General features: G+C 39.3%; 1 protein-coding gene across 1 annotated transcript; it reads right to left on the bottom strand.

Annotated features, from left to right (window-relative positions):
• Window positions 1-424: 424 nt before the first annotated feature.
• Window positions 425-16,411, bottom strand: LOC139729354 (tRNA (guanine(26)-N(2))-dimethyltransferase-like). The gene is made up of 15 exons (XM_071640283.1): window positions 16,366-16,411; window positions 11,102-11,241; window positions 10,202-10,398; window positions 9,855-9,940; window positions 8,669-8,931; window positions 7,975-8,162; window positions 6,905-7,130; window positions 6,536-6,684; window positions 5,860-5,940; window positions 5,376-5,454; window positions 4,638-4,772; window positions 2,773-2,967; window positions 2,291-2,481; window positions 1,501-1,597; window positions 425-737 (listed from the first exon to the last, which is right to left on the bottom strand). The coding sequence occupies exons 2-15, from the start codon at window positions 11,189-11,191 to the stop codon at window positions 675-677; spliced, it is 2,040 nt and encodes a 679-aa protein (XP_071496384.1). The 5' UTR covers window positions 11,192-11,241; window positions 16,366-16,411; the 3' UTR covers window positions 425-674.
• Between the last annotated feature and the right edge of the window lie 259 nt (window positions 16,412-16,670).

Here is a 16,670-nt window from a genome sequence, read left to right on the forward strand (position 1 = left end):
ATCCAAAGCCACTTCACACTCTCAAATTACAAAAATAAACAAATTGTAAGATATTGCAAAGTGCTCACAAAATTACACATTGTATTTTGTTTGAAAAAATAACAAAAAAGATAACGTCATTAAACTTGCAATATAACCATATTCTTCATTTATCAATCCATACACTTGCCACTTTTCATGAGTTTAAGTCAACTGCTGGTCCGGGAGCTTCCAGGCAATGAGAACTCCCAAGACATCCTATTAGTCAATATCTGACTTCCATACAACTTGAATTTCCACCTGTAAACCTTTTCATAAGACTTTGAGGATAAGCACCTGTTTGATCAGTCTTGATGTGGCTCTGGCTCTACCATTGTTTAGGATCTTGTTCACTGACATGCTAGTATCTTCACATCATGCAGAATGCATCCACATTTCTCTGGTATGTCTGTCTCCTATGACAACACTAGTTTTGACACTGACATTGTCCATCTACAAACCACTCCAGCCTATCCAAGCACATGTTTCAAGTTGATGTTGGACTGCTCTTTGTGTCACCGTGTGACGGGACGAGTGTGCATGAGTTTTTTTAGTTTCTTGAGCACTATGACACATGACAACCATGCTGACCTTTGACCTCCCAGCATGAACTCTCATCTCCGTGAGTGATCTCTTGGCAAACCCACGGTGCTGTGTCACCTAGGAGATTGGTCCTTGCTAGCCTCATCTTCAGCTGCGTCCTCATGATCATTTCTGGCCTGTTGACATACACAAAGAGAAAACTGTACTTGGTTTGATTCTGAGTTGACATTGCAGGGGTTAAAATCATAAGAGCTACACCGCCTGATCTTTATGATTGAGAAAGCAGTCTTCATGCAAATTTCTTTCACATTAGTTACTATGGTAATAGGATACACCATGTACTGCGCAAATTGGGACTTGGAAGACAATTTAAAAAAAATGATTAACTTTGCAATTGAGAACCGAAGTGATGGAATGACTGAGAAATGAGAATTATCTCTTTTCAGGAAAAATCTGAGTGTTTTCCCACCTAGGATTACAATAGACGATGCATTTGTGTGACAGGAGGCAATATCTTTGAGAGTTGTTCATTTTGCAAATATTGGCCTATCTGTGAAATTCGTGAAAAAAAAAAGTACAAAGTATACCATGTACACAGTCACAACAATTTAATAAAAAGGAAACTTTAAATTTACTTGTTTAAATCATCTGGCATCAAGTTGTATAAAATAATAATGATAATAATAATAATAATAATAATAATGATAATAATAATAATAATAATAATAATAATAATAATAATAATAATAATAATAATAAGAAGAAGAAGAAGAAGAAGAAGAAGAAGAAGAAGAAGAAGAAAAAAAATAATAAAAAAATAGAAAAAAAGAAGGAATGAGGTCTGAAGTCATTAAGGAAAAAGGCATGCAAACACATACATTTTAATGTACAACTAAACAGATTATCAAATGGGGATGAAGATGTGTACATTGTACTTACAAATTTCTGTCCACTTTCATCGGAGTTCTGGAGTTTCCTTTTCGAGTTTTTGCCTTGTAGCCGTTTCCTCTTCTCCTCCAAAGTTTCATTACCTGCCCTGGTGGTATTTGTGTCAAGGGAAGAGGAAGAGATAATCACTGTGTATTTAGATGGGGAAATAAATAAACCACACACAATGTGCTACAACAAAGGCATGTTATTTCCAGTTGATATTCTGTTCCTGTACAAAATAATAAGAGTGAAACATTAGATCAAACTAGAACATTATGTCGTACTTTCACTATGATCATGTGGCCATTTCTATTTTAACTACATAAAACTGCCAAGAGACTGTAAATAGGAATTGGAATTGCAGTATGCCATATCTACTCTGTCAATATCACTCAAATATTTCTGGGTATGCAACAAGTATGACTGGTGTTTGTTTGGGAGATATAACAAAAAGAGAATTAGGGGTTCCCACATGGTTTGTCTCATCTTGAACACATTCCTCTGTTTGCCAAGTTCATTCCGTCCGAATCGCTGAAAGTAGAGTGCTTGCAGTGATGATTTTTAATGAAAGAGGATGACAATTAAGATGGTGACCTACAATCAACGGCCCCAATGAACTCTCTGACCCCACACCATCCACACTTCACTCTGGTCCTAGTCCTGCATTCCGACGTAGTCTGGGATCCACAATACCCTCTTAATTAAGTCTTTTGGTCAGTGTAAGACTAAATTTTGCCCTCAGGTCTCTTGACCCTGATCCTCAATTCCATCTTAGTCTCAGATAACGGCTATCACTCACATCATTTTGGCCCTGGCCCTTGGTCCCCAGTTAGCCTCGGGGTTCTCAGGGAAGCGGATCATGTTTCTTGACTTTGGGATGGCCTCAGGATGGGACTGGAAGTTGACGTCAATGCTGGGTTCCTTGCTAAGGATGGAGGTGGCTGGACTACCAGGTGTCAGGCGCTTCTGACTCACTGGGTGATCTTTGACCTGGTTGACAGATCAGACAGGAATATCACGTTTCATCACCCAAATGTGCAACATTGTGTATGGATTTCGAAGTGCTTGAATATTGCTGCAAGATAAGTTGCTGCCAGATAAGTTGCTGCCATGCAGGTCAGGTTATTGATTACTTCAACTTTAATGAAATGAGAGTGATCACATGACACTCATGACTATGTGCAAGGTGTATGGTACAAGAAAGTGACCAACAATGCAGACAACAGGTAGTGAAAGGATACATTTAAACCCTTTGGTTAGTTAGTGATAAATGTATCTCACCCAAGCTCTCAATATATCCCATATGACACCTGCTGGGGCGTCAGTCTTGATGGCTTCTGCCGAGGCATGTGAGATGGAGACACGATAACCAGCATTCAAGATGGCCGACCGCACCTTTTCCTGGGAGGGACACTCACAGTGCAAGACGTGGCAAAGACTGCTGGTGATGTAGTATAGAGGGCAGTCTGACAATTCCTGGCATTAGGGAAGATTACAGGTATATCAAGTCACCATGACCATCCATCCTTTTTTTTTTCTTCTTCTTCTTTTTTGTCCAGCTGTGATATCAAAGCTTTGGTTAAAGTAACATGATGAAGCAAGATGGAAACACCAAGTACCTTCACCCTTTCAAATGGATAAACCATAAACCATGACTTTTATGATGGCTATGTATACCACAATGTTAAACAACCTCAAGATGTTTTTCACATGGTAACAAGGAAAAGTAGAAATTACGCGGTGCGTAATATATGTCCCCGCCGGAAGTAGCATTTTGTAGCAAGATGTACAATATAGGTCAAAAATCAAGGTCAAAGGTCAAAGAAGTCAAAGGTCAATATTCTGTGTAGAAGTTTTGAAGCCCTCACCTAGTGCCATCACATAAAGCAAAAAATCGAAATCGGGTTAGAAATGGCGAAGAAGTAGCATTTTGTAGCAAAATGTACAACAAAATGTATGTCAAAAATTAAGGTCAAAGGTCAAAGAAGTCAAAGGTCAAAATTCTGTGTATAAGTTTTGAAGCCCTCACCTAGTGCCATCACATAAAGCAAACGGAATCGAAATTGGGTTAGAAATGGCGAAGGAGTAGCATTTTGTAGCAAAATGTACAATATAGGTCAAAGGTCAAAGAAGTCAAAGGTCAAAATTCTGTGTATAAGTTTTGAAGCCCTCACCTAGTGCCATCACAAAAAAGCAAACAGAATCGAAATCGGGTTAGAAATGGCGAAGGAGTAGCATTTTGTAGCCAATGTACAATATGGGTCAAAAATCAAGGTCAAAGGTCAAAGAAGTCAAAGGTCAAAATTCTGTGTAGAAGTTTTGAAGCCCTCACCTAGTGCCCTCACATAAAGCAAACGGAATCGAAATCGGGTAAGAAATGGCGAAGGAGTAGCATTTTGTAGCAAAATGTACAATACAGGTCAAAAATCGAGGTCAAAGGTCAAAGAAGTCAAAGGTCAAAATTCTGTGTATAAGTTTTGAAGCCCTCACCTAGTGCCATCACATAAAGCAAACGGAATCGAAATTGGGTTAGAAATGGCGAAGGAGTAGCATTTTGTAGCAAAATGTACAATATAGGTCAAAGGTCAAGGTCAAAGGTCACGACTGAAATTCTGTGTAGAAGTTTCAAAGCTCCCATGTAGTGCTATCATATAAAGCAAACAGAATCAAAATTGGCCCAAAAATGACAGAGAAGTAGCAAATTGAAGATTTTGATCACACACGGACGCACACACGGACGGACACACGGACGGACACACGGACGGACGGACGGACACACGGACACACACACGTACGGAGCCCGTTTCATAGTCCCCTGCTCGAACTCGTTCGGCGGGGACAAACAATGCACAACTTCAATTGCCAGCATAACTGAGTGGATGGTAAGAAGGGTTCTCTTGACAGTTTTAAAAGTCTATTCTGTGATAAAAGAAAGGTCACACACTATGATGACAGCGAACATTAGATCTCCAACACTCTTGATGATGAATACTTTGACAATCCACTCACAGAAATACTACACCACTCATTGTACATCCAAAACTGTCTAATATAAGCATCGTATTATGTTTCTATTCTTCAATAAGACTAGTCTGGTACACCAGACCTTCAGCTTATGAAATATTTGGTTTATTTCATCATCTCACCTCACTAACCACTGTCATCAAGCCTTTCATCCGATCTTTGTACTTGAATCGCTCTGGATGGGTGTCAATGTGTTTTATCAATCTTTTCACAAAGTCTGTGTCATGAATAGGATCAGCCCAGATGGGACCTCCAACCTGCACGAATAGAAAACAAATGTGTAACCACAATGACAAAGGTGCTATGTAACAACTGAAACTTTCCATACACAAAATTAATCACAAGTATGTTCTATACCATGATTGATATGTAAAATGCAGCAAAATTCTATTCAAGTTATTTCATATTAATCTGACGCACATACTGATCTCCTTCTCATGAGGCTCTGTGTAGGTGTAGATACAGTTCATTCACTGCTGCAAAAACAAAAGGATGTGAAGACATAGGCACAAATTCATGAAGGTGGTTCAAATTTAGACTATGGTTTATGCAAAGTTTTTCAGTATAAATATGTGTGACAGATTGTGTATGCCAACAGACGTCCGGTAACAAACATGCATTGACTTGCACAAGTCAAAGGTAGATCTATTTCAGGCTCTTTTGTGTGTGTGTGTGTCTGTGGACTGACTTTAAACCATGGTCTAGATTCAAACTACCTTAGTAAATTTGGGTCATCACGTTGAGATCCCTCATGTCCTAAGTGAATGCCCCAAAATCTTCACTTTGTGTACAGGAGAACAACATAATAATGTGGACTAATGGAGAACAAGAAATCAAATGACAAGCCTAGCATGACTCACATGGAATGATGAGCCACAATGTTCACAAGACTTGCCAACAGGAGGTCCGGTTGCTGGCTGGAAGACAGGATTTGGGTTGCTGAAATCAAGATAATGTAACAAATTTAGTCTCAGCTTAATTGTACAGCACTGATTCTTGATCTTCACTGTTGCCAATTATTAAAAACAACGAGCAAACAAACAAAGACAAAATTAGCAGACATCAAAAAAGAATGTAGACTACTACAACTTAGGTGTGGCTTGCTTTACTGATATATCCAGAAAAAAAAAAGTTCTTAACTTGATACGAGTAGTTAGTTTATCAATAAAATGTTGGAGTATTAGCCTTTACCAAGGATGTGTCCCATGATATGTATTTTGTCCATGAACTGAAGATATTAATGAAATTAGATCCTATGATGCAAATATTTTGGATTTGAAGGAGGAAAAGGGTAAAACACACAAGATGGAAGAGAGAAGATAAGATAGAAACAGAGACTCTCACTTGTCTTTGAAGGTGACCTTGCCAAGCCTCTGAAGACTGATGCTACCACACCCACTACACTGGTAGATTAGGGCTTTCTTGCTGAAGAGGAAAGAAGAAAACCACAACATTACACAGCTTTGATCCACTTCAAATGATTGATTTTAAGGATCTATTACAAAGTCATTTAAAAAGCTTTATCAGGTTTAATTGTCATAATGATTACCGTTATTACTAAAATAATTGCAACTAATCATCCTTTAGCATCAGTCTGATAACCTTTGTGCACAAAGCATTGTGCACGCAGGCAAAAGAAATATGTCCCATGACTGTGTGAATGACATACATCAGTAATAGTGGGGGAATACACATTTCCACATAATGCAAGACAATGAATGATAAAGAGTAATTTCTTTACAATAATTTCAACATCAAAACTGTGATGACTATAATTTTCATCATCATCTAAGAGTATGGAATTTAAAAGGATGTAACACTTGCAGGTCTTGAGCGTAAAATGCTACTTCATAAGGTTTGTATCTATTTATAATGGCAGTCTATTTCAGGATTTTTCAACATCATATTTGAGGAAAAAGTCAAGTCACTTTCTTGATATCCCCTTATGATAAAATCTCCCCAAAGTTTCTGGTAAAGATTTATTGAAGATTGTACACAGAGAGAAGAACAGTCTTCATACCTTGGTGCGTATTTGACCTTTGACTGGCTGATGTGAACTCTGACAAACACTCTCACGTAGAAATCCACTGCGACAGACAGAACGGGAACAATGTATCGGTTGTAGCGATTGGCCTGAGTCTCAATACAGTTCAGAACAATTCTTAGGGCCTGGAACAAGCAAAATATCACAAAATTATCAGAGATCAGAAAAAATAACTACATGTTAAAAAGTGCAAGGTCTAACTTCAACTCTGAACCAGTCATGTAATTTTGACTTCAGAAAACACAGTCTGGAAATTTTGAATTGCAAGTGAAAGACTATCATGTTCATCTTTATTTGAAATGCTCATGAAATATTGATTTACTTGTAAAAGTTTTCCATTCATACCATTTCCAGGCAGCTCTTTGTACGGAGAGCCATGGCACCATATTTGGCAAAGCAGGCATGTCCATGGTTCCCACAGAGTACGGCCATGTCAGTGCACGTCACACACAGTAGTCCTCCATTTCTTACTGCCTGGACTCCAGAGTCTAGGAACTGAGCAGCACTCCCATAGGGGTCCAGGTCTACTACGTTGAACGAGTCTTTGAAGCGATGCTGGTACATCAACAATCTATTATTGTAGAAGGACAAATTCTTGTAATGCAAACATGCTAGTACATGAATACCTGGTAATGTCAAGCATCTGTTAGATACGGAAAATCTACTATGCAACATCAAATGAGGGAGATCTTTAATTTGAACTTACCTGTGATAAGTTTAGAAACGACACATTTTGCATGGAACATAAATCCCCTACTCTCTTGCAACTCAAAGCAATGCTCTTGGTCTAACAACAGTAATCTCTGAATAGCAAACAAATGTTTTCTTTATGAACGAGCAATTGAAAAAAAAAAAGATTTGTATTGATTCATAAGAAATGAATGTGTCATAGCATGTTACTGGTGATATATCTTGCAATATCTTAATTTAAGCAAATCAATGAGTCCACCTATTTTAACAAAAAACTTACACAAATATTGTCGCTCATAACACAAATACACTGCATATACTGTACAAGGTGGTAAACCAAGTGCTATTTTTTCCTATAGATGGATTGTACTTATCTCTAATTCTGGCACTGTGGTTGTTCATAACAAATTCAGTCACTGGCAAAATTATCCTACAAGTCTCAAAATTATATGATGTATACAGAATGCTGTCAAATGATTACCTTTTGAATCACACTGTTGCATAAAAATTCATGGTATTTTTACTATTTTTGTTCCTAATGTGTGATGACATGAGGATAAAAACAAGGTTTACTGATAGGTGTATCCAGCAGAAGTTTAATTGCCTATTCAAAGGATTACATTTGTAAATTTTCTCTTGTCATATTCCACACATAATCACACCCAAATAACCTGCTATATCCATCAAGGTTAGGTGATGAGGAAAAGAGCTTGAAATACACTCACAATGCATCGCAGTGACTGGGTTCTACCAAGTTTTCGACATTGTTGAACTTGATATTCCTCTCTATGTCCCTGACTGCTTCCTCAGAGAAATCATTGGCCACCACTCTCTTGATTCCAGGAACCTCTTTGGCAATCCTGACAGATCGAAGGCCAGAAGCTGATAATGCCTCCAGGAATGTCAGTCCTTCCTGTCAATGAAAAGTCATGAAAAAGAAAGACAAACATATGGTCAAATAAAAAACAAGAAATGATTTGTAATCACAAGTCATTCAAGTCAAAGAAAAAATCTGAACTCCAGCAAACACAGAGTAATGTCATATGACTCATGGAAATTTCAACCTAACAAAGGTCAGTCACAATATCAAACTGTCCATGAACATTCCCCTTAACATCTTACACCTGCAGTCATTGAACATTATATTCATTGTGCGATATTTCTTCATAGACCAAGACATGACAAAGAAAATCCTGGTGTGAAACTTGACAGTAACATCTTAACTGAAATTGATGTAATCATGTACATTCTGGTCACTTCCTCTTCATCTTATATTTGACTGCGCATTGGAGATTTTATGCTCTTTGCAAACAAACCATGCACTCATATGTCAATACAAGGAAATACAAAATAAAATGTCTGCATTTATATTTCATACTTTTTAGTGTGACTGAACAGAAACTAGATGAGTTGCCATACCTCACATTTCTGCCCTGGGTGGCAGACTTTGATTTCTTCTGTCCTCTGAGACTGGACTCCTTCTTCTGCATTGTGTGTTGTTCTATTGTCCTCTGATTGGCTACCTTCAGCTTTGCTCCCTTCTGATCGGCTATTTTCTATGAAGTTGTATGAAACTTTACCAGAAAACAACAAACAAGAATAGATCAATAACATGAAAAATGCCAATTGAAACAGATTGGGTCTCACGCAGTAACTGTTCTTTTGCATATAATTTAGTTTTTCTGCAGCATGTATTTCATTTCAGTTGTAAGTTTAATCCAACAAATACAATTAAAGTTCTTTGTTAAACACCTATAAACATTAATACTGTTTGGTGTGTAAGCGAAACAACATCAGGAGTAGCCAAAAAGAATTTGTCTTGAAAAGTTGATAAAATCAGTAACCCTATATACATGGCTCGACACTAACTTTTTTGTTTGGTGGCCTGATGGGGCCACCAAAATCCTAAATTTCCAATTTTTGGTGGCCCGAGAGAAAAATTTGGTGTCCCGAAAAAAAAACAATAAAAAACATTATAAGTCCTGTTTTTTTTTAATGAGTCAAATATTTAAGTTTTATGATAGTAAGAATTAAAAGTTGGACATATCTACTCATAAATTAAACTTGCAACACTCACTCTCAGGCATTCATTCAGGCCTTTTCATCTATCCTTTAAACAAATTTAACTGCTAATTTCCGGCGCAAAAAAGTTACGATTTTATTGACATACTTTTCAAAAAATTGTGGTGGCCCGAGGCGGGCCACCAAATTTGCCCTTTTTTGAAATTTGGTGGCCCGACTTTCATTTTTGGTGGCCCCGGGCCACCGGGCCACCGTTAGTGTCGAGCCCTGCTATATATTTGCTTATATCAACAACAACAACAACAACAACAAAATCTTCAACAAAAATTATGCAATCAAGCATTGTTAGAGAGCTGCTATATAAAGAACTACCACCATAGATCGAGATATGTAACTGGTACTTTTATCTTAAAACAAATAAGCAGAAAATAAACTAACAATTGAGATTGCATGTTCAAAATCTGGGTGTAGAAAGGACTCTGAGGTCATATTTTCTTGTGACTTGGATTGACACATAATTGCTTTGTTCATAACTTACCATCACAAGCATACCAGTAATGAAAATGGCTACAGTGATACCTACTTTGTAGTACCACTGCTAACAGGATCTTACCAGTCACTCCTTTGGGCTTCAGAAAATCCTCTGCAAATAGTCCAGTGACAGCAAGGCTACAGCAAAGCAACAAATCCCAACACAACATTTGTCACGTCATTGCATCAAATACCACATGACACTGCCTGTTCTGACATGAGTTTGTGAACTACACTTAAATTCATAGCACATTGACACTTTTCTAAGGTTCAAAAACATATGATGGACAAACTAGGTGGTTTTCTTTTTTTTTTTCAGAACTGTAGTGAGGAAACTATAACTATATCAACAGTTTCCTAACCATTTTTAAACAGTGAAGAAAGAAGTAATAATCTAACCTGAGATCTCTATTAATGACTTGAGCTGGGTTGTAAAAGACTTCATTTGGGTTGGGAAAAATAATTCTGGCTTTCCCCTCTTCAACAATGGCAGGTTCCTCAGTCCCTCCATCTTCACTCATGCTGGTTTGACTGAAATACCTCTTTGGGGAATGGAACAGGCTTCTTCTTGGACAGACTTCTGAGAGACAAATAAACTTTAATGGGAAGAGATGCAATGGCATGAATGAATGGAAATACTGTGCATCCAACAAAAGTCAAGAAATATACTCCACATGGACAGTCACACGAAATTGCAAAAATGGAAACTACGTCAAAAGGGATTGTATAGTTTTGGTCGAGACCTACCTTAGGTTTTTAACATTTTTAGGTGAGATAAATGAGAAACCTCTTATGAAATGTGAAAGAGCACGTAATTCCAAAAGGGATTCAACGTTTATTGCTGAAAATGGATTTCGAAATGGTTGAGATGTCCAAAACAGAATGATCCTAATAAAAGGTGGGACCCACCTTTTATCATGGTCACTTTGTTTTACTTTGTTTTGGGATGTCTCTGCCATTCCAAACCAATTTTCATCAAATAAACTTTGGGCGTACTATTTCATAAGTGGTTTCTTGGTACAATGTATCTTGCAAAAAGTTAAAAGCCCAACCTCATCACCACCAATACTATACCAACCCTTTAAATTCATGATCTGATAACATCATTTTAATTGCATTGTCACCCTCCCTCAAAAGCTGTTTTGCTCATGAGAGTTATCTATACATAATTATACAACATGCTATATAATACATACAGAATTGGCCCCCTCTCTTTATTGATACCTGGTAATGTACACAGATTGTTGTGATTCAGCAAAGTTTACACACACATACAATTTGCAAAGCAAAATTTCAAACCTTTTGAAATTGAGTCAAGGATTGGCTGCAAGAAGCTGCTTTGACCACTGTTTCACCACAAGTCCTCCAAAGATGCAAGGTGCTAAACATAGCAGTTTGCAGCAAGTGGCACACAAGGCTGGCTTGTTCTGTTACAACTTCTGTAGAGGGTAAGAAACACAAATAATGCGACATGAATCTTACAATACAAGTTTTTCATTACAAAAAGTTTAGAATACTATAATAATAGTAACACATTAATCAAATTGAAAGAAATGACACATAGCAACCGATTGACAAATTGCCTTACATCGACGTAAATAAGCACTGAATTGATCAGTGTTTTAGTAGTAGCCATGATAAAAAATCATGGGCGTACATACTCAAGCAGGATTCGAACCTACAATGTTGTACGACCTCCAGATCACCGGACAGGCGTCATCTCCACTAGACCACCGAGCTTTGGCCCGACAGCAAGTGTTGGTTCTAATCCTTATAGCATGCAGCGGGTACTGCTTTGTTACTCAAATTCATGAATTTCTTCCTTAGAGATGTTTTCATTGCAACTGATTGACAAATTGCCCTACATCGACGTAAATAAGCACTGAATTGATCAGTGTTTTAGTAGTAGCCATGATAAAAAATCATGGGCGTACATACTCGAGCAGGATTCGAACCTACGACCTCCTGATCACCGGACAGGCGTCATCTCCACTAGACCACCGAGCTTTGGCCCGACAGCAAGTGTTGGTTCTAATCCTTATAGCATGCAGCGGGTACTGCTTTGTTACTCAAATTCATGAATTTCTTCCGTAGAGATGTTTTCATTGCAACTGATTGACAAATTGCCCTACATCGACGTAAATAAGCACTGAATTGATCAGTGTTTTAGTAGTAGCCATGATAAAAAATCATGGGCGTACATACTCGAGCAGGATTCGAACCTACGACCTCCTGATCACCGGACAGGCATCATCTCCACTAGACCACCGAGCTTTGGCCCGACAGCAATGAAAACATCTCGACGGAAGAAATTCATGAATTTGAATAACAAAGCAGTACCCGCTGCATGCTATAAGGATTAGAACCAACACTTGCTGTCGGGCCAAAGGCTACTACTAAAACACTGATCAATTCAGTGCTTATTTACGTCGATGTAGGGCAATTTGTCAATCAGTTGCAATGAAAACATCTCGACAGAAGAAATTCATGAATTTGAAATGACACATAGTGGTTCACTTTGTTGCATTTGACCAAAAGAAAAAAAAGCACCAGGTAAGTGATGAAACAGAAATGGTCCTTGGATTGGTTTCAGGGGCGGATCTAGCTTTTTATAAAGTGGGGGGGGGGGGGGGGTTGGGGGCAGTATGCGAGGGAGCGTAGCGACCGAGCCCGAGTGAGGGGAGCGAGCGAGGGGGGGAGGGTGTGGGAGGGGGGTGTCCCCCCTCCCACAGTAGGGAGAATTTTTGAAAATCTGTGTGTAAATATGGCATTTTCTTGCATCTAAAACACCACTATTTTTGGTATAGAGGTCATTGCCATGTGCAATACATACCGGTAGACAGAAAAAAAAAAATTATAAGTTAAAAAAAGAAGAAAAGATAAAAAAAAAAAAATGGTAACCGGATTTTCTTTTTTTGTGGGGGGGTTGCAACTCCCCCCCCCCCCCCCCCCCCTCTAGATCCGCTTCTGGGTTTAGGTTGATAATCAAAATGTCTTTTGCTGTTTTTCATATCTAGTTCACCGAGTGTTGACAGTAGAGCTCAGGAAGAGCAGGATTACATTTCATACCAAATGTGACTGTGCATCACAAAACCAACAAAAAGTTGCACACTCTTATTTTATGTGAGGATTCCAATTAGGTGAAATTGATAAACCTGGTCAATCTTGTGTTTTTCATATTTTCTGAAAGAGCAATTCTTCTTCTACATTATTATAAAGCTTGATATCATAAAACAAACTGAAAATTATGTTCTTAGGAGTTTCCCTAGAACATTTTTTTTTTTTTTGGGGGGGGGGGGTAGAATATTGTGACTAGACACTAGGTATGTCTTAGAGGCCCTTTTTTATTTCTTAAAAACCCTTTTACACACTCTTCACTTTCAACTCTAATAACTTTTTTTGCCACTGCTTTGAAAGTTGGTTTTAGCCATGGACACAATGTATAAATAGAGCACACACTCAATTGCAGCTTAATCTAATAATCCCTTCATTGTTGTTCCTAGAGTTTTATATCCTGCTTTTTGTCCCATTCATTGCACTGAGTACAGCTTGGACAGGCAGGATTAATGGTATCAGATTAAGTGCTTGAATTGATCCCATACTTTACAGCCTCTTTTCTTGTTACACTTTCTTCCAAAGTGTGTGCTTTCTTTCCAATATCTAAAGAGATTTGGAGAGTCGGTATGAATTGAGTTATACACCATTTCAAAGCTTCTCTTTCAGAATCTGCCCTCAACTAAGAATCCATGTTTGGCGACCTTTTTGTTGGTTTTGTGGTGCAAGGTGACTTATGGAACTTGCTCCAAAACAATTCCCCTCAACCTGGGTCGCTGCGCTCCCTCACTTGCAATGCATGCTCCCCCTCTCCCCCTTGAACATACTTGCCATTGTCTCCTCCCCCCCCCCCCCCCCATACATGAATGTCCACATGTATTAGTATTACACTACATTTATATCTCTCGGGCTCCATTTTCATGTGGGAGGGTACGATGATTTCACCTTCTGTTGTTCAGTGTTTCCATCCCCCCCCCACTACAGATTGAAATAATCGCCGCCATTGCTTGAGTTGTGACTTGCCTTTTGGCGCTACACTCCCGATCAAGCTTCATCACCATGATAACACCATTGTGGCATTGACATTGTCTAGAGACAGAAAAATCCATCTGTCCAAAGAGTCTTTTATCATTTTTTTCTAACTTTATTAACTCTCCAATAGGCGAAGGGATTGTGTGAAGAAAGATGCAGTCTTCGTTGAACATATCCCCAATCACCAGATACAGACCGATCTTTCGGTCAAACCAGGCATGCCGGAGAGCGCACTCACACTCACACAGTGTCCGCGACACAGAGTGGCTTCACAGTACAGTATCATACCGAAGCAAAGATGGAGAGTAACGTTACATGCGCAATCTCTTTGATCGTACTAAGTAGACACTATTCTACTATGAATATATGCCAATAATGTTCCACCAGGTTTTTATTTTCGAGAGTCAGGTGCTATTAGCCAAATTAAACACACACAAAAATATAGACTCTGATCGCTACAAGTGGTCTGCTGTGGATGTGACGTACGCATAGCATGTGATGATGTACATTTCTCTGTTCAGTAATTACAATAGTAAAATACTAACATGTTAAATCGTTACAGGACTCAACGATTGCACCGCGAATGTAACCACTTGCGAAATCATCAGGAACTCCCTATTCGCAAAATATAAAATTTATGGCGTATACAGTACTAATCCCACATAGACCTACAAGTTGTAGGCCACACTACCCACTGCACAGTTCACACATGTGCACAACTGGCCATTGCAACATGAAACACTGCACGTGAACATCTTGCACTGTAATCACTCAGCTCCTCTCTAAGTACTCGCGCTCGCTCACATGGTGATGGACTGCAACTGGTGACTGCAGCTGCTGCATGCATGCTGCTGGTGATCCGTGCTGCAGCTGCACTGCATGCTGCATATCAGATATTATAAAATGGGTTCAAGGATGTAGCCAATTGGAAGCACTGAAATGAGTCACGTGTGCGTGCATTAATTTCTCACTAACATGTTCGGCCTGACGTCACAATGTTTACACTAGCAGTGCGCTCTCAATCAGTTGTTACAAGTGCGTCGCGCGCTACTATACGCGCTGTCAATCCTGTAAACAACTTCTAGTTCGGGCTGCCGGCCGGCTTTTCTTGTGCGCATAACATGTGTGGCGTACGTATACTCTTATACGTACAGTACTTTTTAAGTTCAACTAATATACGTACAGTACTTATAGAGTATGTGAGGGATTTCCGAGTGCGACGTGAGTAAATGTTTGGGACTAACATCTTCGGACATCGATTCTTGAGCGAGTGCTACATGTAGCTGACTGGTATTGACCCACAAAGATACATGAAAAATGCTGTTAGTTTTCGACCCATTTTATAAAACAAATGATGCACAGGATTATTTCGTGGCGTGGAGATGCAGCTCACTCTCGGGTATTTACAATGTAGTGCCACATCAGTTCGGGAAACCCACTCACAAGGGGGGCCCCTCCTTATAAGTAACCCGTCCCCCTTATAAGTAACCCCGTCCCCCTTATAGAACCTCTAAGTAACCCCCGGGGCACCCCTTATAAGGAGTCTCCACGCTTTTTTGCAATGCAACGCAAAAATGAAAGGACTGCGGCAATTCGCTTGATTATGTCCATAAAGCTTCACAAGTTTCCTAGTTACTCACGAAACTTGAGCAAAATCGGTTTGAGGCATCATATCTAAAATCATGGATTTAAATGCGATGTCAAACGACCCATGCGAATGCTGAAGTGCGAGCGATTACTGGCGTGAGTGTCGCCAGGCGCGGCGGCGCGGTCAATGTTTGAGTGCAGACGTGGCGACTGAGTACGGAGACTTTCGTACTCAGTCGCCACGTCTGCACTCAAGCATTGGTACCGCGCCGCCGCGCCTGGCGACACTCACGCCAGTAATCGCTCGCACTTCAGCATTCGCATGGGTCGTTTGACATCGCATTTAAATCCATGATTTTAGATATGATGCCTCAAACCGATTTTGCTCAAATTTCGTGAGTAACTAGGAAACTTGTGAAGCTTTATGGACATAATCAAGCGAATTGCCGCAGTCCTTTCATTTTCGCGTTGCATTGCAAGAAAGCGTGGAGACTCCTTATAAGGGGTGCCCCGGGGGTTACTTATAAGGGGGACGGGGTTACTTATAAGGGGGACGGGTTACTTATAAGGAGGGGCCCCCCTTAGCTTGTGAGTGGGTTTCCCGAACTGACATGCACTCGGCTTCGCCTCGTGCATGTTTCACAATTGTAAATACTCTCGAGTGCGCTACATCTCCACTAACGCATTCTATCCCGTGCATCATTTGTATTCTACAAGTATGCACTGCTGCCATCCCACTGCGACTCTCCTCTCTCAGCTCCGCTCCGATCGACTGGTTACGTCAAGTACGAGTAAAAATTACATGCATATCTTTGAATAATATTTCAAGATAATGCATTCTGTTGTGATGAATGGAATATGCTTATCATACAATTGTAGAGCCGGTTTACCTCAATTTTACGAAGAGTGTCATCATTCTGTCAGTTCACAGTGATACAGGATCATACAACTGTACTTGCTTTCGCCGAGCGTATGGTGGTGCAATGGAGGCTGCCATGTTGGTGTTGCCTAATTGGGTCTTTAACGACTTGATAAAATCTCTTTAAGTGATCTTTGTTTTTACACTTTAAGACGAATAATCATAATTACCAGATATTTTTTTTTTATTATTAAAATTTTTTATAAATATATTATTGGTAAAAAATGCTAAAAATAAATCCATTCGGTTACTTGGAGAAACGGAGAACCTCAAGGC

The sequence above is a fragment of the Diadema antillarum genome, unplaced genomic scaffold, assembly GCF_040938485.1.
Source record: "Diadema antillarum isolate AM-2024a unplaced genomic scaffold, OU_Dant_1.0 seq00000234_RagTag, whole genome shotgun sequence".
NCBI classification, from domain to species: Eukaryota; Metazoa; Echinodermata; class Echinoidea; order Diadematoida; family Diadematidae; genus Diadema; species Diadema antillarum.